Below are 26,289 nucleotides of genomic sequence, written 5' to 3'. Positions count from 1 at the left end.
AAAGTTCTTGACCAAGTTGAAATGGCTGCACTGGATTTTTGCTTTTTTTCCATTAGTAAAATATTTTATGACTTCCTGTTAACACTGGGTGGTGGGGAGGAAAGTGAGGGGTGTATTTTTCTCTCCACTCCATTTATACTATCTGGTAGTTAAAAAGAGAGCAAAAGTTACAGAAGTGGCTGAGAGAAGCCACAAATGCTGAGTTAGTGGCTCTGCAGCACATCTGACTGAAGGATGGACAGGTCCATATCCACCAAGACATCTACAAGCACTGAATTTTATGTCCCTTGTGTAAAGAGCAGGGTCATTCCATGCAGTTTTGACAAAAACTTTCATTTGACAAAAACATTCATGAACCATTTCAAAGGTTCCACCACAGAATCATAGAGCAGTTTGTGTTAGAGGGGACCTCTAGAGGGAATCTCATCCAAGCCCCCTGCCATGGTCAGGGACACTTTCCACCATCCCAGGATGCTCCAAGCCCTGTCCAACCTGGCCTTGAACATTTCCAGGGATCCAGGGACAGTCACAGCTTCTCTGGGCACCCTGTAGGGCCTCAGCACCCTCATTGTAAAAACCTTCTTCATTTTATCTCATCTAAATCTACTCTCTTTTAGTTTAAAACCATTATACCTTATCCCAGCCAAGAATGTCCCCCTATCTTTATTAGAAGCCCCCTTTATTTACAGAAAGGCTGCACCATGCCATGCCATGCAGGGGGATAAGGTGTGTCACCTGGCTGTAGAAATTCAGGGTATTCCCCACCTGCAGAGCTACAGCTGGAGCTTCTCTCAGCATCTTTGCACAACTGGAAACTTTGGGTCTCCAAAATAAGTGAACCTGGCAGCCATATCACCTTCATAGCCAAACTCCTAGATTCAAAGGCACAAAAATACAGCAAGACTGGGCAGCAGGGGTGATTCAGCACTCAGCACTCCAGAGAAAAGAGGCTCTGACCATCTGTAACCCCCTTGGTGTCTCACCAAGCTCCAAAACCCTGCACAAACTCGAGTTCCCAAGCACCTGCAGGAGCCAGCCCAGCCTGCAGAAGGTGGGAGCACAGCACAGCCACTGGGGCAGCTCTTTATTTCCTTCCATCCTCTGAGACACATCTGAGAACGTGGAGAGGTGAAGTGGAAAGATAAATGGAATGCAGCAATATTTTTAAAAGCTGCTCCTTTCTGTGTTGAATTTTGAATGGGTACCATATGCTTTAGCATGCTGTTTTCATTCTCTTCTAAGATATTATTTACTAGCCTGCCTCAGCAAGGCAATCCTCTCTGCAGAAGAGTTATTTTTAGTTTAAAAAGACAAATATAAGAGTAATTTCTACCAGTGCTGCTTTGAACTTACAATTATCCATTACACTGCCTGTTCATCTCAGTCCTCCATGCTTTTTATTACCACAGTCCTTTCATCATCTTCACCAAGCGCTCCCACCTCCAGATCACTTCAGAAGATAGTAAACACCACTAGTTTATTGGTATTTTTCTTTACTCTGATAAGAAGTTATTTCTACCCTGGTTTCTTCTTCTAAACCTGTTTCAAATCTGTGATAACATTTTTACTCCTTATCACTACCTCAGGTTTCTTCATAGGTTCTTGAAGGAGCCTTTCCTTCCTTACGAATTTTGAAGTCCAAATATTTATTAGCTCTCCCCCATCCATGGTTTTATTATTTGATATTAATAGATCAGCAAGGTGAAAGGGGTTTTTGCATGTTGTAGCACATTTTTGCATAGGTTGTTTTTTTTTTTTTCACAATTTTGTCTTTCACTTGATTTATTCAGCACAGAAGCTGAATTTCCTGGTGTATTTTCACTGCCAGACACACAGAGGAGAGCAGGTACCATTGGTCCCACTCTGCTCCTCTTCCTGCACTATTTTGGGCATGAGGGAGTGAGGAAGGGCACAAGAAGTGACACAGCAATAGCTTGAGGAAATGCTTCTTTCACAGAAGAGTGCACACACCAGGAGATGCTTTCCCAAACCTATTTCTGTTCCCTGCTCAGAGAACCTGAATAAAGACAGAAAAAACAACACCTGCAGCCAGAAACTGTTCTGCCAGGAGCACAGGGAGGTGCTTCAGGTGAGAGATTAGGCTGCTCTGCCACAGCCAGGAACTGATGCCCACGGGCAGGGATGGATGGATGGATGGATGGATGGATGGATGGATGGATGGATGGATGGATGGATGGATGGACGGGTGGATGGATGGATGGATGGATGGATGGATGGATGGATGGATGGATGGATGGACGGATGATGGATGGATGGATGGATGGATGGATGGATGGATGGATGGATGGATGGATGGATGAGGGATGGATGGATGGATGGATGGATGGATGGATGGATGGATGGATGGATGGATATCCACAGCCAGGGATAGATGCATATGGGTAGGAATTGATGCCCACAGGCAGGGATGGATATCCACAGGCAGGAATTGATGCCCACAGACTAGAATGGATGCTCACAGGCAGGAGTTGATGCCCACAGATGGAGATGGATGCCCATGGGCAGGGATGAATACCCACAGCCAGGGATTGATGCCCACCTCCAGGAATGAATGCCCAGAGCCAGAAACTGATGCCCATGGCCAGGGATTGATGCCCATGGCCAGGGATTGATGTCCACAGCCAGGGATGGATGCCCACAGCCAGGGATGGATGCCCACAGCCAGGAATTGATGCCCATGGGCAGGAATTGATGCCCACGGGCAGGGATGGATGCCCACAGGCAGGGATGGATGCCCACAACCAGGGATTGATGTCCACAACCAGGGATTGATGCCCATGGGCAGGAATTGATGCCCACGGGCAGGGATGGATGCCCACAGACAGGGATGGATGTCCATGGCCAGGGATTGATTCCCATAGGCAGGGGATGATGCCCACAGACTCGAATGGATGCCCACAGGAAGGGGATGATGCCCACAGACTGGAATGGATGCCCATGGGCAGAAACTGACACCCACAGATCGGAATTGATGCCCACAGCCAGGGATGGATGCCCACTACCCCAGCAGTGGGTCCTGCAGCCCCAGGGCATGCAGCAGCAGCAGATAAGCAGCAGGGAGCAGATGGTGAGGGCAGGGCAGGGCAGGGCAGGGAGGAAGGAGCCCCAGCCCTGCTCTCCCCGCTGCCCCACAGGCTCAGGGGCTGCATAATGATTCCTGGGGAGCCAATCAAAGCTCCTTGAGCTCATTGTCCTCCTGATAACAGAGCTCAGACCTGGAGCACTGGCAGGACTGACTTCTCATGCCAGCTCTGACTGGAGCAAAATCCCCTGGAAAAAATCCTGCTAATTAATGGGGCATATTATCTCATCTTCCTCATCTTCATAACTAAATCCCCCATCTGGGGGAAAAAAAAAAAAAAAAAACAGAAAAAAGAAACAGTAAAAGGTAGGATAGCTCTAGCAGCCACTCTAGCTGAAAAATCATTGTTCTGAGGTATTTTTTAAGATAAAAAATTACAAAAGTGCCATGAGCTAATACACATTAATTTTCTACTTATTTTAGATTACATGGATAATTTAAAAACTAGTGATAACACTGAGGTTTGCATTTATGTCAAAGAATAATGTAAAAGTAAGCAAACATTTTCAAAGTGCAGTTACAGACCACAGTGAGATGCCTTTGCTTTTGATTTATTAGGGTTAGGGAACAAAAAACAATAACGCGGCTTGAGGATATCAGAGTACAAGAATTCCAGTCCCTGGGATTCTTTAACTACAGGAAGAGTTAGGATTGCTTAGACAGCAAATTGAGCTGCAGAGCTGCGTTGTAAAAACTTAGTAAAATGTATTTATACAGACAAAAACGTGTTTACTCACACACACAGTGCTTGCAGTTAACCAGGGAACTAGAACTGGGTTTAATAGTGTAGTTTTTTATTAAATATCCTCTATATAACACCCAGCAAGGCCTGGCTGCACATTGACATGGAACAGGGTGTGCCTGTGGCTGGGAGCAGTGAATGCTCTGGTTATTAGCCCTGCTTATTCCCCCCTATTCAGCCTGAGCAAATCTCCAGGAGCAGACCTGCAGTTCCTGCTCTGTTTTAATCGATTTTCTGCAGCCTGAGGAGCACAGGGACAGCCCTGAGCTCTCACAGCTCCTCTCTGCACCTCCCCAAGTGTGTAGGGCTACCTTAACAAGCTAGGAGAAGCGTTGCAGACATCTTTTATGGAAAATCCTTTCCTTAGGATTTTTCCTCCTGAGAAGCTGAAAGGCCTCAGGAACAAAATGTAAACAATGATTATCTGCTGCTGTGGAATGCAACAGGTGCATCTGGGATTGGTCCATCTTAGATGTTTATAATTAATGGCCAATCAAAGTGAGCTGGCTCGGACTCAGAGCCCGAGCCACAAACCTTTGTTATCATTCTTTGCTATTCTATTCTTAGCCAGCCTTCTGATTAAACCTTTTCTTCTATTCTTTTAGTATAGTTTTAATGTAATATATATCATAAAAAATTAAATCAAGCCTCCTGAAACATGGAGTCAGATCCCTGTCTCTTCCCCAATCCAAAAACCCCTGTGAACACCGTCACAGAAAAGCTCCAGGGATTGCATCCAACTTGGATTTTTCCTCCTCAGTTCCTTTATGCAGACACATTTCTGCATGCCTTTTGTCACTCCTGGCAGAGCTGAGGGTGGATGGAGGCTGCATCCTCTGCAGGTGAGCAAGGCTATCCCTGCTTCCCTTACTGAGCCATAAAAACACCTTTGTGGCCACTGGCACCGTGGCCAAAAGACAGGGTGAGGAGGGTCTTGAAAACCTCTCACACTCACAGAGCCCTTAATATTTAAGCTCCATCCAGATACAGGCAGTAGGCACAAAAATGGATCATCTGGCTCAGCCCATGTGCAGTTTCAGAGTCAAGAGAGAAGGAAATGCTGTTGTGCTGGCTGACAGCTCTATCCCAGCATTACTCCCAGCCTCTGTTACCTGGTTGTTTGCCTTTATTCACACCTAGAGCAGGATTTTCCTAGAGAAAAGTGTGAACTGTCTCATAACTTGCCTGCCACTGAGTGAAAACAGTTTTTTGGTTGAAGGCCAGTAAGAACTGGTCTTTGGTTGAAGGCAGGGAAGGGAAGGGAAGGGAAGGGAAGGGAAGGGAAGGGAAGGGAAGGGAAGGGAAGGGAAGGGAAGGGAAGGGAAGGGAAGGGAAGGGAAGGGAAGGGAAGGGAAGGGAAGGGAAGGGAAGGGAAGGGAAGGGAAGGGAAGGGAAGGGAAGGGAAGGGAAGGGAAGGGAAGGGAAGGGAAGAAATGGTTTCAGGCAGTCAAGAAAAAGAGATGAACTTGCAAGAAGATGTGGAACGTGGCACCAACCACCAGGACATCCTCAAGGTGTGTCCCCCTGAGGGAATTCAGGGGTGTTTGCTCAATCTTTGAGCTACTGCAGGTAAGGAGAGGTGAACAGAAATAATGTGTGATGCTACTCACAGCCCAACACTAAGGACCTTGGCACAGCAGAGTAAGCACTGAATTCTCAGAATTCTGCTTATTCTGTGAATTCAGAATAAGCAAGATATCTTCCCCAATACAAACAGGGGAAATTCACATATTTGATCTTTCCAGATGATCAAAAAAAGACATATACAAGAATCCACACCCTTGCTCAGGATATTTTAAGTGTAACCTTCTCCCTCTCAGAGAAGGAGGGATTTTCATTCACATTGGTGGAATTGCTGCTGAAGCATCAAAAAGGAACCAGAAACTCAGGTTTCACATAATGACACAAACTCACAATAGAAAAAACAGCAAGGCTTTTTTGGCCTGTCCACAGCTCCAGATATTCAGCCTTATTTCCCTTGCTCATTTTCAGCCCATTTATTCCAAGATAAACCCTCTGGCACTACAGTGAATAATCCTCTTCTCTCTTGGGATTCAGAGTGAAAAGGGAACGTGTCACTCTGTATGACAGAGAGAGCTGCTAAAATAAAGATGCTGCTGAGGATCGAATTTTGAGCACACGTCTCTTTGGGGGTGTGAATGGCACCAGGATGCAGAACCAGGGGCCAACACCCCCAGGTCACCAGGTCAGCTCTGACTGCATCTTTCAATAATTCTGACAGCCTGCCATCTGTGGCACGAGGAGCAGGTGTTCATGTGGAGCATGGTCAGTGCATGGCTCTCAAATCAACCATTTCCAGCAAACAGCAGCTCTGGAGCCTGCTTGTGGGCTGGGAGCTTCACTGCCTTGAGAGAAAATGGATTTACAGAGATTTTACCCCAGCCAATGAGTACACAAAGCCCTGTGCATGGCAGGCAGGGGATGACACCTCCTCCAGAGCCTGAGAATGAGGCAAAGCAATGGCAAAACACCCAGCAAAGTCTGCAAGATGATGATGTCCTCCACTGCCTCCCCTTGCTCTACACACAGAATTATAGAGTGGTTTGGCTTGAAAAGGATCTTAAAGCTCATTAAGTGCCATCTGGGCACTGCCAGGGATGGGGCAGCCACAGCTTCTCTGGGCAGCCTGTGCCAGGGCCTCACCACCCTCACAGGGAAGAATTTTTTCTCCCCAATATCTAATTTAAATCTGCCATCTGACAGTTTAAATCCATTTTCCCCTGTTTCCATCACTCCCTGTCTTAAGGAGTGGTCAGACACCACACCAGGGGTAACCAGGTTACAGGAGAACAGGTCTGATGGAGAGTTCAGCTGCTGGGATCAGCCTGTGCCAGCTTTAGGAAGCACAAGGAATTAGGATCCACATTGCTCCAGACAGGCCCCTCTTCACCCAGGTTCTGTGGCCCAGAGACCCAGGAGAAACAGAAATTAATAAGCATGAGGTTTCTAAATAACATCTCAGGAAGTCTTCTGAATATTTTATCCTAAGTACTTAGCTACACACTCATGGAAGCTGGGCTTGCTCATTCTGCTGAGTGCTGAAATCCTTCTGGGATACCTGTGGACTAATTGGTTTTGTCTGTGTTAGTGTCTAGTCACTGCATGAATCAGGCAGTGCTGGAGCTGCAGCTTGCACTGAGAGCTCCCTGAAGAAGGAGAACTAGGCTGTGTTGTCTGGCTCTGTAAGTGGCTGGGTTCAGAAGTTCTCCAGCCCATACATTATTACTAATCCTCCCTGCATGACTCCCTGCTGCTGCAGAGCAGTGATCTCACGCGAGCACCCCGAGCCAGAGCATCTGCAGCAGCCCTGGGGAGGAGGGAGCCTGGGCTTCATCCCCATCCTGAGGGATTTGGGCTGGAATCCTGCCTGCTCAGCCCTGGGGAGGAGGGAGCCTGGGCTTCATCCCCATCCTGAGGGATGTGGTCAGGGATCCTGCCTGCTCAGCCCTGGGGAGGAGGGAGCCTGAGGTTCATCCCCATCCTGAGGGATTTGGGCAGGAATCCTGCCTGCTCAGCTCCTCTGCCCAGCCAGACCTGGACTCTTCTATCATTTACGTGGGGCTGGCAAATCTCAGAAGAAGCAGCAAGAGGAAAGGGCTGAGGAGCAGATGCAAAGCAGATCTGGGTTTGTTGTTCCAGCTCTGTGAGGCAGGGAGGGAAGGGGGGACTCCCCTTAGCACTGGCTGTGCAGGAGCTTTACAGAAGGTGGGACACAGAACACACATCTCTCCTCTCCTGCTCGTCTCTCTGATCTCCTCTGAGGCTGAATTCCAGTGTCTCACTATTAGAGATATAACACAACATGCACACACAGCTCTCTTAAGGTAGAGAAGAGGGTGTTTAATCTCTGACTCCAGCATTTATAGATTTATAAAAATGACAGGGGATTGGAAGGTGACAGTGCCACCTCTCCAATGACACTCGACAAACTAACAGTCTATTAAATTTCTCCTCTTCTATAAAAGAATGCAAAACAATAAGTTATTTACATAGAGTGTGTGAGAAAGTTCGTTACAAGAATGTAAACACCAGAAAGTTTAAAAAAAGTTAAAAAACAGGACAACACCAGTGCATAAACTGAGTATTCTGGGGTCACTCCAAGGCAACTCTTCAGCATCCTAAAAGGCAGCCAACAATCCAGAGGGAGGAGTTGTTCTGACATCCTTCACCACAACATGTGCAATAGCACAAAGCAATTTGCTCACTTTGTAGCCCTGAACCTGGTGCCTCAGGGTGTGAGTTAACTCCTGCCAGGGCTCTGAAGGGAACAGGCTCCTTCTGATCTTCCAGAAGTGCAGATGTTATGGGCACAGCCACACAGGTGTCACCTCCTTCCTCAGCACCAATTACAGATTACAGCTATTGGAGGCACTTTTATATTTCAGCACAACCTTGTTCCGTGTCTCATTGATACAATTTCATTAATACAATCAATAGATCTACATTATCCTGGAAGAGTTTGGTCCACTGCTGTTATCAACACTTGATTGATTAATTTTTTACTGGTTTTTTTTTTCCCAAATACCAGCTTAAAATCAGTGCAGCAAGTCCAAAGTTTGGTTTCTTCAGTGCAACTTGTAGGGATGCCTTAGTGCAGGGAGATGCTTTATTATCAACTAATTTAGGAGATGCTAATCAACTTATCAACTAATCAACATCTCCTATTATCAACTAATAGGAGATGCTTTATTATCAACTCATTTATTGAATTTGATCACAAAGTCCCAACCTTAAACTTGCTGTAAGCTTTGTCATCCTGCTTCTCCCTCTGTGGCTGCTGCCCTTCCTCAGTGCAGGAAATCTAAAATGAAATGGCAACTTTTTGCCTGGCCAGGAGAGGTGTGCTGGCCCCCAGGGCACTGGCATCAGCTTTGCAAACACAGGATGGACTCCCCTCATCACCTGCCACTTGATATCCTTATCAAAGCTCAGGCTGCTAGAGGAGACCACTTTATTAAGACTGGAAATTCTATTGGGAGTGCAGTCACAAGTGCCCTGACATATGGAAATGGATGTAATTTCATCTGATGAGACAGCTAACACTCAGCTGGAGCAGCAGCACTGTGTCTGGGCAAGGCAACAGCCAATGAGCAAAGCATGGGAGACTTCTCCCAGTGTTTGAAGATTTCAAAGGCCAGAGGAGATCACTGATGTTATCATGGCTAAACCCACAATCTGCTCCCTGCTTCTTGACCAGAATATCTCTATTTAAGTGCAGCTAAAGCACACTAGCTCTCCCTGCTCTGAACAGCACCTATTCAGCTTATCTTTTGGTGATGATAATTGTTGGGGCACGCAATGGGGTGTTTAGTTAATTAAGGCATGGCAATAAAACAGCTGGAGAAAAAGAAGAAATTCCACACCACAAAAGAATATATTTTGTAAATAAAGTACAAAAGTACATAAAGTGTCTTTTGTACATAAAGTACAACTGGACTGATGAATTTCAGACTGATGCCTGATGAATTTCAGAGTATCACCAAACTCAGACAGCAACCAATAAATAAAGGATTGATTTTTGTCACTGCGTCTCTTCAGGCACTTGGCTGAACAACTCACAGACCTTGGAATAAAATACAGGGCAGGGAAAGAGGAGCTCAGGGTGCAGAGAACATCAGCTCTCACAGGTCACAGAGAGGCAGGGAGGAATGCAGGCAGAGCCCACCTGCAAGGCAAGGTGCTGACAGCAGCTTGGGGCTGACAGGGGTGCAGCAGCCTCCTGTGAACACCGACCCATTGTGCACCATGGTGAGGAAGGAGCTCAAGCAGGAGCAGGACAGGAAATCCACACAACCTCTGCAAGGTCTAGCTCAGCCTGCTGCATTCAAAACATCCCAATGCAACTCCATCCAGGGTCTCAAATTCTGCTTTCTAATTTGGCTTGTTAACAACGCGGGGCAGGAGCTGTCATCGTGTGTCTGTGAAGCAGCCAGGGCTCCCAGGAACCCAGACTTATTTGGGACATTGGGTAGAACTAGGAGCTTAAAAAAAGAGGAAGAATCTACCAAAATAACTGTTTTCCAGCATGATCCACAGGCCTGACCAAATTAAATCCTGGATGTGTGTATTTTAATTGTCTACATTTACATCTCAACACCACAGCAGTTGTAGTCACAGAACCAAGTACTGAATTTGGCTCATTACAGCACCTGCTTAATGCACTGAATTCTCTTACCCACTCAATTTCCTGCACAGCCATGAAGTTCCAATGTTAAATCTCTGTTGTGATCCCCTGTCATGCTCATTTTTGGTCAACTATTTGAAAAACCTTTTGAGCTCAGGGGTGTGCATCCAGAGGTAATGCTGTGCTCCAGGGAGGGAAGGAGCTTCAGTACAGACATCAGAAATATGTGCAAGTTAAATAAACTACTTAAATACAAGATGCTAATTTAGCAGCTTCAAGGGCCATATTTCTCCAGCCAACCCAAGACATAAAAAGACACAATTTTATTAAAATAACCTAACCCCACTGTTGTTTTGAGTGCTACATTTATTCAAACACAGCCCACCAGCTCTCAATTAGCTGCTTTGGCACTCCAACTGCAGCAGGTCTGCAGTGCACAGAAATGTAATTATTCACACCACCCTGTCACTGCCACCACTGTCTGTACTTCTAAAGCATCTTGATTACTGCACTGATGAGCACTATGGAAATGCCTATAAATAAAATAATCATCTCCCCTCATTAAGTTCCAGCTCGTGGACTGAGGCAGGATGATTTCCCTTTGTACGTTCCTTTTGTAAATTTTATCATTTCACAACAGAGGGAGCAACGTGCCTCTGATGGCACTCAAAGAGACAGACTGTCAGGATTCTTGTCAGTATTTCAGCTTTGAGTAGCTTGCATTTTTGCATGAATATTTCCTCCCGAAAATAAAGCGCTGTTTGTCAGAACCACGCATGCAGTAATCTCTTTCTAATGTCAGCATCAGACATGCAAAACCCCCTAATGTCATGTCAGGAGGTCAGATTTTATGGAGCAGTATGTCATGGAAACCCTTAGAGCCAGCATAACCTTCTAGCTCAGACTTCCACACTAAGAACACACATCTGTAATAAAGAACAAGCACTGAAAGAAACCTTTCACTAAAAACAAAGCCTTGCTGAACCAGGTTTGCTCCCCAGGAAGCTTCAACAGCAAATGGTGCTGCAAACAAATACCAAACATCCCATTATTGCCAAATCACATTCCCACTGTTCACAATAACTGCATTACTGGGTGTACATTTGCACACACAATCTCCCAGCAACATCTCCAACATGCAAATATCTGATTTCATAAAATGGTGAATTATAAAGCCAGAGAAACAAGTTAAATGTTATATCAGGGCTGATCCTATCTTTCTCTAGAGCCAGAGGTGGAAGGGAATCACCACTTGCCCCTGCAAACAGCTAAAAGGGGGAGAAGAGGGCAGGAGCATCCCTATTTCTGCACCTTCCAAAGCAACATCTCACCCCCAAGCTGCCAGCAGCTCTCAAAGAACTGAGGCCACTCACAGGCTCAGATTAAGATCCCCCTTCCCAGCTAGAAGAACAGCAGGACTCTGTGTCAGCATGAGCAGGGAACTGCTCTCAGGCCAGATCCAACCATGGAACCCTCTGCAGAGCTGCTGTGACCCCAAGGGCATGGCCTGTGCCCAGGTGTGATCACCTCAGGGAGCACAGGTCATTTGAGAATCTCCTTCCTCTGTCCCTGGTCTCTCCCAGGGTTTCCAGTGCACCTCTCCTGGTATCACTGCTCATTTCCAGCAGGTTTTTGTGTCTGTGGACAGGCACCCTCTCATGTTCAAACTGTGCATCTGAGGAAGGAAAAGGGAAAGCTTTGGCAGACAGATGGGATTTTTTGTGCATCTGAAGCTGGAACCAGACAGTAACTAATGTGCAGGACACAGGATGGGACAAAGCAAGAATCACAGAATGGTTTGGGTTGGAAGGGGCCTTAAAAACCACTTAGTTCCATCCCCCTGCCATGGGCAGGGACACCAGACTATCAGGTCAGAGTGACATGCTGCTCTCCCAGGAACTACACTGCACTCCTGGACTGCGCAGGACATTTAGGAACTTGCATTTGGGATGAGCATTTTTATTTGTAAAATCTGCATTTCCTTGGGCAGAGTACTTGAATCATTTTCTTGAATAATTTTCTCCAGAGACAGGACAGAATTAATTTAATGCAAACCCATCAATCCCTAGAATAGCCAGTGTCCAAACCCACACAAGAGATGTGCTGCCTGGCTCCAGAATCTGGACCAGGAAAAATAGCGACAAAAATAAGATCATTCCTCAATTACAATAAACAGAAATGTTAAATCAAGCTCAGAATCGTCCTTGAAGAATCTAGCTCTTCCCAGCTCTAAAAATGATCCCCCACATTCCTTTAAGGCTTTTCATAGATACAGCAATACGAAATGGCTCGTTGCTGTGTAGCTGCTAACAAGAGACAGATGTTTCCTTCAGCTCCAGCAACATGTAGACATGAAGCACATTTTGATGACCTGCTAAATATTTCTGACTCTTTCTGCGCGTTACCTCCTCATGCACTTAGTCAAGGAAATGCTCCCCAGTTCCACACTTTCCCTGCTCGCTCTGGAGCTGGCCAGAAGAGCATGCTTGGATCAATCGCTTTATCTTAGCAAGCCTTCACCAGAGGGCAAGGAAAGTCAAGCAACACGTTTTCTCTGAGTGGAGCCAAAGCTGGAGAGCTCTTCCAGTGAGTCCAGAGCCAGAGCAGCTGGAGGCTGTGAGCCCAAGCCCTCCTGTTATTTATTTAGCTGGCCCAGAGGACACGCACCGCACGCCGGCGTGCAGGGCGAGCATCTGCTCCACCCAGACCCACGGCTGCATTCTTTACTTGGTATTAATATCAGGGAAAATTTAGTAACCTAACCACTGGCATGAGGAGCCATACTTCTAAGGCAACAGATGGCAGCAATCATCTCAGCTTAATTTTAGCCTTCAAGAATTGCTATGAGTCAGCAAAGTCGCATGACGAGAAGAACAAAAAGACATAACATCTGTAAAAACCTCCTACCTGCTTCCCATCCAAGGTGTAGAGCTTTTTGACCACCCCTGTCTCCAGCTTGATAGCTTCAGTGATGTCAGTGAGGACCTGCTCGAAGGAGTGGGCAGTCTTCTTGTTGAGGAGCACACGCACGGCCTTGCGCGGCTTGACCCCGCTGCGGATGATGGTCACCAGCTTGGGGCGCACGAAATCCTTGTTCTCCTTCGCCTGGGCACTGTTGCTGCTGGCCAGGGACTGAGGTGCTTTCTGGTTGGCAGAGGTCTTCACGTTGACAGACCAGTTGGGGTTGACGTTCTTGGTGTACTCCACCTTCTTGAAGAAGTTGTCGGACGAGCAGACGTAACTCTCGCCTTGAGGGAGAAATGAGATTCTGCAGTAAGCTCCAGCTCTGTGCTCTTCCCCCATAAATCATGCACATCATTGATAATTGTTCCCATTAGCACTCCCACGACAGCTTGTTCTTAAAACATTCTGCCTTGTTTTAATGCTATATTTATGGTTATTTTAAATATTGCTGGTATTTCCACAAAATAAGCTTGTCAGCCATCAGCAAATACATAAAATCACGTGAACCAGGGGTTGAGAGAGGTTGAGTTATAAAGGTATTTAGGTACTTGAAGATGCATCTAAGCCTTCCAAGAGCTTCAAAACACCAAATTCATTTGACCACCTTGATTATTTTATAAATTTGCCAGTTTTTCCCTTTATCTTTACAGACCTAGATGCTACTTCAGTGTGTCATTCCCTGCCAAGAGGACATCAACATTCATCCACAAAGTGCCTTCTGCATCATGACTGAAGAATAATCAAAATCTTGTCCTGAACAGTCTCCACTAAAAGCAGCCTTGATAAATCTAGCAGGCATAACAAATATGCACTGTTGGAGCATCAGTGGTTTATTAGGGAGCAGACCTAGTGGCAGCTGAGATTAAACACTGCACCAAATACCACTTCTTGATTTACATGGCTGATACCAACCAAAAATACATTAAATCTGAATTTAGACATGGCAGAGAAGAGTTACAGGGTCTTTTTAGTAATTCCCAAAAAGCCCTTCCCTATCCCACCCAAAATTAGTTTCAGGCTTTGTCTGTAATTTACAGGATCCTATCTATCCAAGGTTTTAAAAGCACCTTAAAGGATTTGTAGGAGCTTCTTTTGGGCCTGCAAATCTGATGGATGCTGATGAATTAGAGAATGAGACTGTAAACCAGTATCCCTAAGGGAATGTAGCTGTCTGGTCTGAAATGACTCAGGCTGCACTGAAAAAAAGTCACTCACTGCTGGAGGAAGAAGCTTTCGTCTCGCCATTAGATAAAATTTTAATAGAAACTGAAGGCATGACCTGTAGGATTTTAAAGTCTCTTCTGGTGTTTTCTTTGTCTGATCTTACAGAATTAAGTTTTTCATGTACTATGATATGTTTAAAATCAAAATACAGATTTAACTATTTTAAAAGACTTTAAAAAAAAAAAAAAAAAAAAAAAGAAACTCCTTCTTTACCAAAAACAGATTGGCTGCATTTCCTTGTCTGTCCCTGACTGCACACTGCAAGGCTCAGACATCTTTGAAAAGCCTATCCCACAGCCAAGTCTGGCTTCTCACCAAGGGATCTCTAGGACAGGATTTGACATCCAGTTGGCAAAATATGGATTTGCAAACATCCCACTGATTTTCACATGGCCCAGGCACGTAACATGCCCAGGATAAAGTTCATATTGCAGCTCCTTCTGCTGACTAAACTGCACTTCTGATGGAGGCACCAGAACCCATAGTGAGACCACAACAGACACACAAAAACCAGATTTGAACAGGCTTATGACAGCACTATGTGTATTTCTGTCCCTATTATTGACCAGGGTGTGATGCCACAAGCAGCCATAGAAAAGATGCAGGATTCTCACTTATTTCAACCCCACCTTTGTACCCACTTTGCCACCGTGATGCCCACTCGTGGTGTTTGCATCACCAACTGCAGCTCTTCTCCATGTGTATAAAAATGACCAAAATACTTGATCAACAGGAAGCAGATATTCCATTTCCCCTTCTAAAGATGGAATACAAATACAGAAGAGAGCTGACAAGGTTTGTGATGAACACTCAGTTGAGCATTTTTTGTCTGGGTATACCCCAAACCAACAATAATCCCACCAGCAGGTTCTGTTGGCCTGAACAAACAGTAAAAATCTCTATTTGCTGACAGCAACACCCCTCAATAAACCAACCCTGCAGCCCTGCCCATAGCTGGAGCTCCTTAATCCCCAACATTTTGTGAATCTGACTCAATAAAAACTCAAATATACCCTCCAGAATACCACGCATTATACAAAACTCCCTCTGGGGATATCCTTTTCCAGAAGCTTTGAATACTTCAGATCTCTCTGATTAATAAGTGATAAGTTGTGGTTTATTCATCTGCTTCAGCCAAGGAACACCTGGTGCAGAGCAGGCCCAGGCTTCTCTCCAGTTTCATGACTGAGAGAAGGGCAGCAAAGAGTCTGGAATGCTCCCAGGAATTAACCATCCTAAGAACATGAGCCCTGCCAAGCCCATAATCCCCGGGCAGCAGAGCCCTCCTAAGTGTGCTCAGCAGAACTGTGCATTATCCTCTGAGAAAAGAGATTTCTCTGTTTAAATGCAGCACTAAGAATTAGTGATTTGAGTGCTGCTGTCACCCCAGCTTCCCTGTGCCAGCTCCTGACCTCACATTCACCTCTGCTTCCCCACCTGAAAAACAGAAATAAACTATCAGCCACTGAAGTGTGGCAAGGCTTGGCTTTCATCTGCATTTGACCTTCATCTGTATTATTTTCACAGTGAAAGAAAGTGCAAATTTGCACTGTGTTCTGTAGACACCTGAGGTGCTAGAGCATATTTTTTATTAACAAGTTGCATATTTTAAAGTAAGCTGAAGAGATTCTTGATCTGTTTGATACAGTACCATTACCCTTAGTTCGAGCTGAGTCCTTTTGAGCTGCTCACCGCACAGCACAGCTGTTTGTGGATTTACACCACTGTACACCAAAGGGAACAGTGGCATGAAGGCAGAGGTCTTGTAGGGTTTGCTCCCCAGATGTGATCCTGGGCAGCTGTGCAGATCCACACACAGCCTCTCCAGCTGTGCCCACACTCACAAGTGCAAAATGGAATCTGCCTTTTCTCCCTTTGGCTCATTGCACCCAAACTCCAGCAAATAAAATCCGTGCTGTATTCGATTCTAAAACTGGAGACAAATTTCCTTGGAGAGACACTCCAGAGGAGCAGTTCAGAGCAGCAGCTCTTCTCAGCATCATCTCTGCAGTCACAGCAGCACAGCTCCAGGGAAGAGGAGCTTTTCTTCCCTTCCTCCCTGACCTAAGGATGTGACCTGAAGCTTTAACTTCATTTAAAAACCACTTCAACTAATGTCTTCCCTAACTCAGTTTATGAGCCTCAAACAGCAGCAAAATCATCATTCAAGTCCCTCAGTGAGGCACACGCATTTTCCAGCCAGGAACACACTTCCCACACTGTATTTCACATCCCACAGTGGAATTTTACCCAAACCTTACCATGGTGGCAGCAGGATTGAGCAAGCATGGGCTGGAGACCTGTGAACTTTGCAGCTTTGAACTGCACAATGTGGCCAGGAGATAATAAAGAAGAGAAATCTTAAAGGAAATAGAGATACCATGGAGGGAGGAGTGGGCTCTCTGTGGGTTTCTGTGCCACATCTGTCTGAGCTAAGCCTGTAATGAGAAGTCAAGGTGTACAACTGTGCCAGGCACAGAAATGTGACTGACAGACACAGCATGAGAGCAGAAGATGTGCTCAGCATAACAGAAGGGATGGGAAGGGGATGTGAGATCTTGTCACGAGCAAAAGAAACAGCTCCAAGAAGAACATTGCTCCCCAGCCCTAAGCACAAAAATCTGTGCACAAATATTTTCAGGAGCACGTCTTGAGCCAGCAAGCAGCTGTGCAGAAATCCCACTGCAAGCCATGAGAAGGTACAATGGACAGCCAGGTCATTAATTCCAAACAAACCCCAAAAAGGCAGCCCCAAAGAGACACATTCATGCACTGGGGCTGGGGAGCATCACCCTGAGAAAATCCCTGGTGCCAAGGACAGTGTTGGTTCAGTGCAGGGCCAGCTCAGAGCATGAAGTCCTTTTTACACTGCAGAGCCAGAGCCCACAGGGGGATGAGCATTGTCACCATGCCAGGCTACTCCAGACGTGTCACGATTCCTATGGTGCCACCAAAGCAGCCAAGGCATTTCCTCAGTGCTCCTGCCTGTTCTCAGCAATGCTGGGCTGGCTGCAGACCTCAGAGATGCTGTCATGACCATCATATTTGCCATTTGAAGGCAGGCTTGCATCACACAGAACTACTCCAAGTGCATGACACATCCCTGTGGTACCAATTTGATGGAAGCACAAGGAGATTATTCAGCTCCTAAAGAAGGGATGATCTCAGCAAAGATAAGGTTTGCCTTGGAGAAGGTTCCTTAGAAAAACCCTAAGCTCCAGATGAGCGCTAATCTTCCAACCCTCTTAGATCAGCTCCCTGTGACAATACCAAATGTGACAGGCTGTGCTTTCAGGAAAAGTTATCCTTCCTCAGCATGCACCAGCAACTTTCCAAGGATAATGAACTGTGGGCAGAAGTCTTTTGAGAAAAATCAAGAAAGCTGGATTGAGGCCATTTTAAATGTCTAAGTGTTAACAGTTATTCCAGGAACAGTCTCTGTGGGCAGCAGTCAATTATTCTGGCTGTTAGATCTGCAGTTGCAAAGTTGAGAATGTGCTACTGTGCCCAGCTTTTGTGTTTCATGGAATTTACCAGGGCTGCAGCAGGAATTAAGTGGACTTAACACCATGCAGAGTTCATTCCACGTGGTGTTGGAGGAGACCTTGAGTTTCAAATGCATGAACTTGCTGCTGCTTCATAAGTTAAAAAGATCTACTCCAGTTAGAAATATCTACTCCAGTTGGAAAGGCCTACTACAGTTAGAAAAGCCTACTACAGTTAGGAAGATCTACTCCAGTTAGAAAGGCCTACTCCAGTTAGAAAGGCCTACTCCAGCATGGCAAAATGAGCCCTGGAAGAGCTCCCTTCCCTTGGCTCCTCCATGAACAGAAGCACCTCTTGCTCTGCTGGAGAAGTGGAAGAAATGCCTGATTAGAAATCATCTTCAGAACCACAAGATGCCCCTAAAGAATTTTGGGACCACACCAGTCTTGGCTGCACCTAGCTGGGGTAAGCAAGCAAATAAAACAGAGCCCCATGGAGAAATTTTGTTCTGTAGGATGTAATTAGCTGAGCTATCAGGCCAGCAGACACCCACAGAAAACAATTCCACAGGTTATCAAGGTTTCAGGATGAAACTACAGGAACTTCACTTTCCCAGGCAAACTGGAACACACACATTGGGTGGAGGTTCCAGGATGTTTACTATAAACCCCTCAGTCCCAGCACACACCAGACTCCTCAGTTCCAGGGTGGAGCCCCTCCTATGATTACTTTAAATGCTCCTGGACAAGATTATGGAAAATATTCCCAAGGGCATGACAGGATACAAAAAGCTTGGAATCACTTTGTGGAATATCTCACACAGCCCAAGAACATTTGCAATAAAACCACACTGAGCAAAACAAATCCTACTCAGCTTTTTCTGGAGTTTGATTTGAAACAAAGACAAATTTCAAACAAGCAGCCCAGGACAAGGCATAAAATCCACCTTGGGATGTGCCTTGCCTTCCCTCCCAGGTTGTGCCTCACTGTCCATTATGCCAGGAAGTTGAATATGGGAAAGCAGCAAAATTATGAAGAGAGCTAAAAAAATCCCTTATGTCCCACAAAGAACTCATTTATGGGACAATGGGAACTGGAAGAAGTGACCAAGAGCAGCATTTCCTAAGCCACCTTTGCTGCTGAAGTCAATGCACAACATCAGCTTCCACCTCTACCCAGCTCTCCATTCAAGGACAAAAAATAATCAGAGCTGAGGTGGGGCAACTTCTCATCACATGAAATCTTCAAGAAGAGGCTCAAAATGAACAAAACCACCACATCCAAATACCAAAGGAGCTAAATTTCAGCTGAAACTTGGATGAAAAATGTGAATTGCTCTATGATCATCATGAGAAAGGCTGCAAAGGATGGCACATGATTATTTTAGCATCTTTCACATGCAAGTTTGATCACAGCACAAGGCACAGAATTATCAGTTACAAGTGACTCACCAGTAAATGCAGATCTATAAATCAACTTCCCAAAGCCCTGGCCACTGGAACCAATTCTAAATGAAGGGGAATAAAGCCCACATGGTACTATTTTCCAAAAAATTCATCTGCCACCATAAATAGCAGCACCTTGGGCCAACATCCACTCCTGACCCAGCCAAGGCAGTGGGACGTGAGTGGAAGGATGAGCTGGAATAGGATTTGCCTTGCACTTGACCAGCACAGAAGTTAAGGAGGAATGCAGCTCTAAGCAACATCAGCAGGTGCGTTCTTTATTTATATTAAAGCTTATTATTATATTATTATTAATAATTATTATTATAGCTTATTATTTATTTCTATTAAAGCCGAATGCTGAAAGTAGGAAATCAGGATAGAGACAATGACTACAGTGATGGAAGATGGCTGCTAGGACTGAAGAGGGGAAGAAAAAATTATCATTGGGAGGATTTTGAGAGAAAGTCACTGGGAGATGAGACAGCTGCCTGGAAAAGAATGGAAAAAGCAGCCTGTGACCAGTGAGGGAGAACTCAGCTGGCAGCAAAAGGCACCTGTGTGACAGAGCTCTGAGGGCTTCCAAAATGTGAGATGTTAGGGTGCAGCACAGGAAAAGACCAAGAGGCTCAGCCCAACAGATGGAAGGAATGTGACAAAAGACATTAAAAACTTCACTTGTTCTCATTATGGGAGTAACCTTGAGTGCCAGGGAAGAGCTCTGGGTCTGGAGAACAAAGGGTGATTCCAAGCCCCAGTTAACTAGCTGCACACCACGTGGGTTTTATTCACCTGAAATCTCTGTCTCTAGATATTAGTGCTGTGCAATATCATTCTCTACCCTTCAGAAGTACACTCAGGCTACACTATGTAAGTACATTTTTCAATCAGAAGTAATCAGGTGAACATGATGTGAAATATTGTCAGTAATTCACAAGTTTTTTCCATCAAACCACTGAGATGAGCCTCTTTGATGACTTTTCCTAGATTCTACCTGTTTATTGGAAATTACAATGATAAATTAGTCCCATTATAGCAACAAGGACTGGTTTGGTTACCCTCAGTCTCCAAGCAGAAAGTCAGTTTATAAAGCAGACATGCACTGGTTATGTGTGCACTGTTTTGGTGTGTCACAGCAGAACTACTCCCAGATTTTGGGTTTCATGCAGGTATTTGGTATTTTGGCACACAGGTATTCTGTACATAGCTATGCAAACAGCCAAGCTGAGGGCAGAGTTCACCACAAGGGCTGGTTATACCCACAGTGTTGTAAATTGCTTTTCTGCAACAGCAGTGTAGGTCACCCCTAGAAATATGGGATCAATAACAGCATGCAGACCTACTCTGGCATGGTCAAAAATGGATTCCTTTGTCTTCACTCTGCTCAGGTTTTATTTTCCTAGATGATGCTCTGCTGAGGACACAGTCATAGAGACAATCCCATTTTGGTTTAGTGCCTCTTCTTCAGTGCTGTTTTGGCAGAACAAAGCCAGAACCCAAATGCCAGCATCTCCTGTCTGTACTTCAACCAGAAAAATGTATTTTCATGAAGTAGGTACCTCCTTACCTGCAGCAAAACCCATTTAAAGGAGGTGTAACAACTAAAGCTTCCTTAACTGACAAAAATCAGGCTGAGTATAAGAGGAGGAAGAGGGTAAAAAGAGAATAAAGAACTGCATTTTGTCCTGGAGTTATTTCTGAAGATTTGCATAAAACCTAGGACAAGCAGGACTGAGAGCTGCCATTAGAGGAAGGCTGTGGCCATATTAAGAGACCAGAATGAAACATGGCAGAATCTCTAAAATTAAGAGAGGCCACACCTCCCTTCGACAGCTGTAAATGGGCTGAGAATAACTCCACCAGGAAGCATCGCAGCTCTGAACGGCAGCGATTTCTTCCCAGGAAAACTCTCCTCTATGGAAACCAAGATTTATTCCACGTCCTTGTCCCTGAGAAGTATTTTTGGGAGATGAGTATCCTGCCTGACAGGGAAGGAATGAGAGGGAGAGCTGCTTTAGTCAAGGTCACACAATGACTCGCAGCGACGCTGCCCCTGCAGTTCGTGCCTCACTTCCATTGTCTTTCGCTAAAGGCAAAAGCCTCGTGGATTTTTTGGTAGTCACCAAACTGGCCAGCGATATCTGCTTGGGATAAAAACACCAAGGAAAAGGGAGGAGCACCTCCCCTCCTGCAACAGGATATTCCAGGTCCGAACAAAGAATGAATGGATTGCTCGGGGAGGAGAAAAGCAGCGTGGCTGTGGTGCCCTCTGTCCATCCCACTGTGCTGTGGCAGAGCTGCCCTCGGGCAGGATGCACTGCCCATCCATCCCTGCAATGCCATCCCAGAGCTGTGCTGACCTGCCGGGAAATCGGCGAGCAGGACAGCACCCAGGGCTGGCACCTGAGCAAACCTTCCCCAGGGCACCCCGTCCTTCCGAGCAGCGTCGATTTAGGCTCATCCCTGACCCCGCAGAGCAGCAGCCACAGCCCCTGGGGACACGGGGACACCTCGGCCCTGCCCCGAGCACCCCCAGGATGCTCCAGAGGCAGCGCAGCGACCGCTCCCCAAAGGCAGCGAGGCGCTCCCTTCCTCAGAGCCCTGCAGCGCATGAACTCCCCGCGCCCTCCGTGCACATCTCTGACAGACACCCAGACCCCCTTACAGACCCTCCAGGCCCTCTTACAGACTCCCCAGACGCCCTTAGAGACAGCCTCGCACACCTCCACACCCCCTGAGCACGAACTCCAGCGCAAAGAAACCCCCACAGCTCCCGTCATTAACCCTCCTCACGCATAAACCCCAAATTTCACCAAGCGCAACCTGTCAAAAACGCCCTTCTCTATTCACGAGCCTCGCTCGTTAAATCTCCTATCTAATCAGGCTGTGTGAACTCCCAACACATCCCTGCATAGCTCCCCAAACAGAAACCCCCGCGCCCTCCCAACACCCCTCACATCCCAGCGCCCCTCTCCACACCCCCAGCTGCCTGCCCAGCCCATCCCACACCCCTGAGCACTCACACCGTGTGTGCCATACCCAAAAACCCTATACAGAGAGCACAAACCCTTCCCACCCCATCCCACACCCCTGAGCACACACATGGTGTGCGCCATACCCCAAAAACCCCGATACAGAGCACACAAACCCTTCCCAGCCCATTCCACACCCCTGAGCACTCACACCGTGTGTGCCATACCCCCAAAACCCTACACGGAGCACACAAACCCTTCCCAGCCCATCCCACACTCAGGAACACCTCAGCCCCTCTTCCCTTTCATTCATCCCCACCCACCCCAGTGGGAAACCCAGCCGGGGTCACCCCAGCCCGGACAGACATGGGGACACCCCGAGGCACGGACACGGACACACGGACACGGCCAGGAGCCGGACACACGGACACGGTCAGGACACACAGACATAGCTAGGAGCCAGACACACAGATACGGCCACGGGTCAGGCACGGACACAGCCCGGAGGCGGACACACGGACACGGCCAGCAGCCAGACACACGGACACAGCCAGGAGCCGGACATGGCCAGGGGCCAGATGCATGGACACGGCCAGCAGCCGGACACATGGACACTGCCACGAACTGGACACACCCCTCCGGCCGCGAGCCGGACACACGGCCTGCAGCCGGACACACGGCCTGCAGCCGGACACACGGACACGGCCAGCAGCCAGACACGCCCCTCCGGCCACGAGCCGGACACACAGACACAGCCAGGAGCCGGACACACGGACACGGCCACCATCCGGACACACAGACGCGGCCGTGAGCCGGACACGCCCCTCCACCCGCACGCCTGCGGGCACTGGGCACACAGCAGGGTGGCCCCAGCCCCGGGCAGGCACAGCGGGGCTCGGCACCCCCAGAGCCGGAGCAAGGTGACCTTGCGGGCAGCCCCGAGTGCTGCAGCCCCCTCCCCATCCCTCCCTCCTCCTCCTCACTGCACCAAGGGATGCTGATGGATGCTCGTTACCTTCCTCCAGCTCGTCCATGCTGCCGATCTTCCTGGAGCCATCGATGGTGTAAATGTAGCGCACGCCCTGGGGCAGGTTGATGTTGTCGGACAGGGAGCGGGTCAGGTCCGCCAGGAGGGCATCAAAACTTCGGAAGCGGTCGGAGGACACGGCGTATACAATCCCCTTGAAGTAGCGGTCCCCGTTGCGATAGAAACGAACCTTCTTGGCTTTCTTCTCGTTACTGAGCGCCTGTAAGGTCCGGGTTCTGTAGAAGCTACAGTGAGCGCTGTGAGTGGGGCTGGGCAAGCCGTTCATCCGTGTGCCTCGCATGTTTCTGGACGCCTTGTCTCGTTCGTCAAAGTGTCCAAAATCAAGTTCCATAGTTTGGTGAGCCCTAAAGATCTGAAGCTGAAGGGCAGGAAGGAGATGGGGAGAGAAGGAGGGCAAAGGGACGGGTTAGAGCCGCGATCCGGAGAGCAAAACCACGCTAAGGCTGTGCCTGGAGCAGGACAGATGCATTTGGGAAGCGCCCCCTCCCCTGACCCAGATTTGTATCGATTCTGGGGACTGAGAGTAGGAGGGGTCCTCGCATTCTGAAAGGGATCCAACTACTGGGGGCAGGGAACACGTTTCCAGAGAGCTGCCTGCTCCTCCTGCACCTGGGAGTTTTCAAAGTGCAGCAAATTGGGACTCGGGGCCAAAGGGATACATGGCAATCACAACTCAGCCCCAAAAAACTCATCCAAACACCAGTTGGCAATGAATTAAACCTCTGAGCCCTGTGAGGTTTCCTTTGGCAACAGAAAACAAGGAGATCCCAGTAAGTCAGCCCTTCAATCTGTCGAATCACGGAAGGACCCAGAGCATCTGAATGTTTAACATTAGAATAAACTGGCATTTATGAAAGAATGGTCGCAGGGGAATAAGCAGTTTCTTTGTGACAGCCTGTTCAATAAGGGTTAGCAATGAGATCCAGCCCACCCTTCCCCCTATCCGCAGCCCCCTCCTAGCCCATCAATCAATTCCCAGGACCAGCCTACATCTCCAAGAAGAAATGACTGCAAAGAAAAAATCTGTCATTGAAACGCAGCTTCGGTAAGCTCTTTTCAGCCCGACCCTCCTCTGAATTGCATTTTCGCTCCCGTTTAATGAGGAGGAGAAAATAAAGGGGCTATTTCCACCCCCCGCTCGCAGCCCTAAGTGATTTAATAGCTGGAAGTGCCCGCGCCCCAGGGACACGCCAACCCTGCTCCTCACCTTTCATTGTTCTGAGCACTGCAAAGCCCAGGCTGGAGCTGACACCCAGCCAGCAGGAATTCTGCACTGTCTCTAGTTTATGCTCGAGAACAACCTTTCCCCTGCACCAAACCCCAACACAAAAGGAGAAGGAACCCCCTCAATGCTGCAACAGAGACCCTTCCTCTCCCCCAGCAGCACCAGGCACATGCACCTCTTGTATGCATTTCTCACGTTAACACAGGGCTCAGAGGGGATTTACAGCGCTCGGCAGCCAGCTATAAACCCAGGAAAAGCTGTTGCTATCTCATCCCCGCCCTTTACACTCGCCGGAATGAAGCTCCTTCCCTGTATTTTACAATGTCAGCGTGACCCATGCGAGAAAAAAATCATTGTCCCCAGGCTGCAGGGAGGCAGGTGACAATGCAGGCATTGCACACAGAAACCTCGAGTTGGGAACGTTCCCCCCACGATGCCAGCCGGGGTAGGTTCAGTCTGGTGTCATGCACTGAACAATGAAACAGCCGAGCAACTTCGGGAATGAATCAGAGGATGCCGGGGTTTTGATTTTAAAATGAGCTGCAGATGCTGTAAAGCAGCAAGAAAAGATTCCTCCTTTCTGTTACTTTTCTGCATGCAAGTCACTCAGGAAAGCTCTACTCACCGGTTTTCAGCGTGCAGGGTGGAGATGCTCAGAGAAAGAAAACCAGGCTCACTCTGCCTTTGTTGTCTGAGCTCCAAGCAAGAAATTCCTGCCAGGGTGGATGAGACGCCTCCTAGGTCCTAGTGCCTTGTTCCATCCCCTCACGGTAACTTTGCCTCAGTGATTCTCACTCTCACCGTCAGCTGGCTGCTCACGGGCTGTGCTTGAGGGGAAAACGAGGTGCTGATTCCAGCTCTGGAGAGGTCAGCAAATCGGTGAACAAAAGGTTTAGAGGGGCACGCTTGGGGGTGGTGTTTGGAAGGATGCAAATTTCCCCTTGAATCCAGTTGTACCAAGAAATCATCTGGCTCAGCAGGAAAAAAAAAAAAAAAAAAAAAAAAAAAAAAAAAAAAAAAAAAAAAAAAAAAAGGGGAAAAAGCCAGGATAATTGCCCCAATCCTACAGGATTAGCAGTACAGGGGGGTCACAGTCACAATCCCACAGTGTGGCACAGTGCTGGCACAAGACACCTGTGCATTAGGAAGGCAAATGAGAAAATCTCTGACCAGTAGAACTGGGCACAGTTCTGCTCCTGTGCTGGTTTTACACAGCATCTATGGTTTACACTGGCAAGCAGAAAGGGAGAATTCACTTGGTGGTTCTGCATGAGGTGCCCCTGAATACTTTTCCTCTGTTAACATTGGACACAAGCCAAAGCCCGAGTGCTGAATCCCAGTTCATTCAAATCCCCAGGGGCTTCGGGATGGAGTCATCCAGCACGAGCCAAACCCAGCAGATCCAGCGTGGCTCATATCCCACTGTAAGAGAAGTTTGTTTTCTGATTCCATTACAGGACGAGCCAGCTGTTAAAAAATTGCACTGAGCTCTTTCACTTTGACAGCAAAATTTTTCACCTGCTTTCTGGGTGGAGATTCCTGTGCTGCAGCACCACTAACCCTGCTCCTAACCCCACTGGTGCTGGCCTCATCTTTGCATTAGAAAAGAATAGGATTTGGAAATGGGAGAGGTTTCCCATCTGTAGAAGGAAACCTTTCCTAACAACACTGTGTCTGTTTCGAGTGAAAACATCAGATGTTGTCATTTTGGCACATCCCAGCAGTATCACATTTACACAGAAGGAGTTGGTATTTATTCCAGCTTTGTCTGCCCTGTGCATGATAGTCCAGGCAACACTGACACAAACCCACTGAGAGCTCCTCTCTGTCTGCCAGCAACTTTCACACATGACATTTGTAAAAAGTTTCTTATTCCCTGAAACCAGCCTTTTATTCAAAGGCTCCCACACATCCTCTGCTGGGGCTTTTGGCTGC

General features: G+C 47.3%; 1 protein-coding gene across 2 annotated transcripts in view; it reads right to left on the bottom strand.

Moving 5' to 3' along the window:
- DCX (doublecortin) overlaps window positions 1-23,463 on the bottom strand; it is a 71,376-nt gene extending 47,913 nt beyond the window's left edge. Inside the window, exons 1-2 of one of the 2 annotated variants that reach the window (XM_058814184.1) lie at window positions 23,097-23,463; window positions 12,898-13,238 (exon numbers count right to left, since the gene is read on the bottom strand). In XM_058814184.1, the coding sequence (XP_058670167.1) occupies window positions 12,898-13,238; window positions 23,097-23,460 (705 nt within the window). In that variant the 5' untranslated portion in view covers window positions 23,461-23,463. The remainder of the gene's footprint in view (window positions 1-12,897; window positions 13,239-23,096) is intronic. The other variant, XM_058814183.1, reaches the window with a different exon arrangement.
- Window positions 23,464-26,289: the final 2,826 nt, after the last annotated feature.

Source organism: Ammospiza caudacuta, chromosome 14 (genome assembly GCF_027887145.1).
Source record: "Ammospiza caudacuta isolate bAmmCau1 chromosome 14, bAmmCau1.pri, whole genome shotgun sequence".
NCBI lineage: Eukaryota > Metazoa > Chordata > Aves > Passeriformes > Passerellidae > Ammospiza > Ammospiza caudacuta.
The sequence above is the reverse complement of the archived record's forward strand: the minus strand, read 5'-3'. Positions and strand labels throughout refer to the sequence as shown.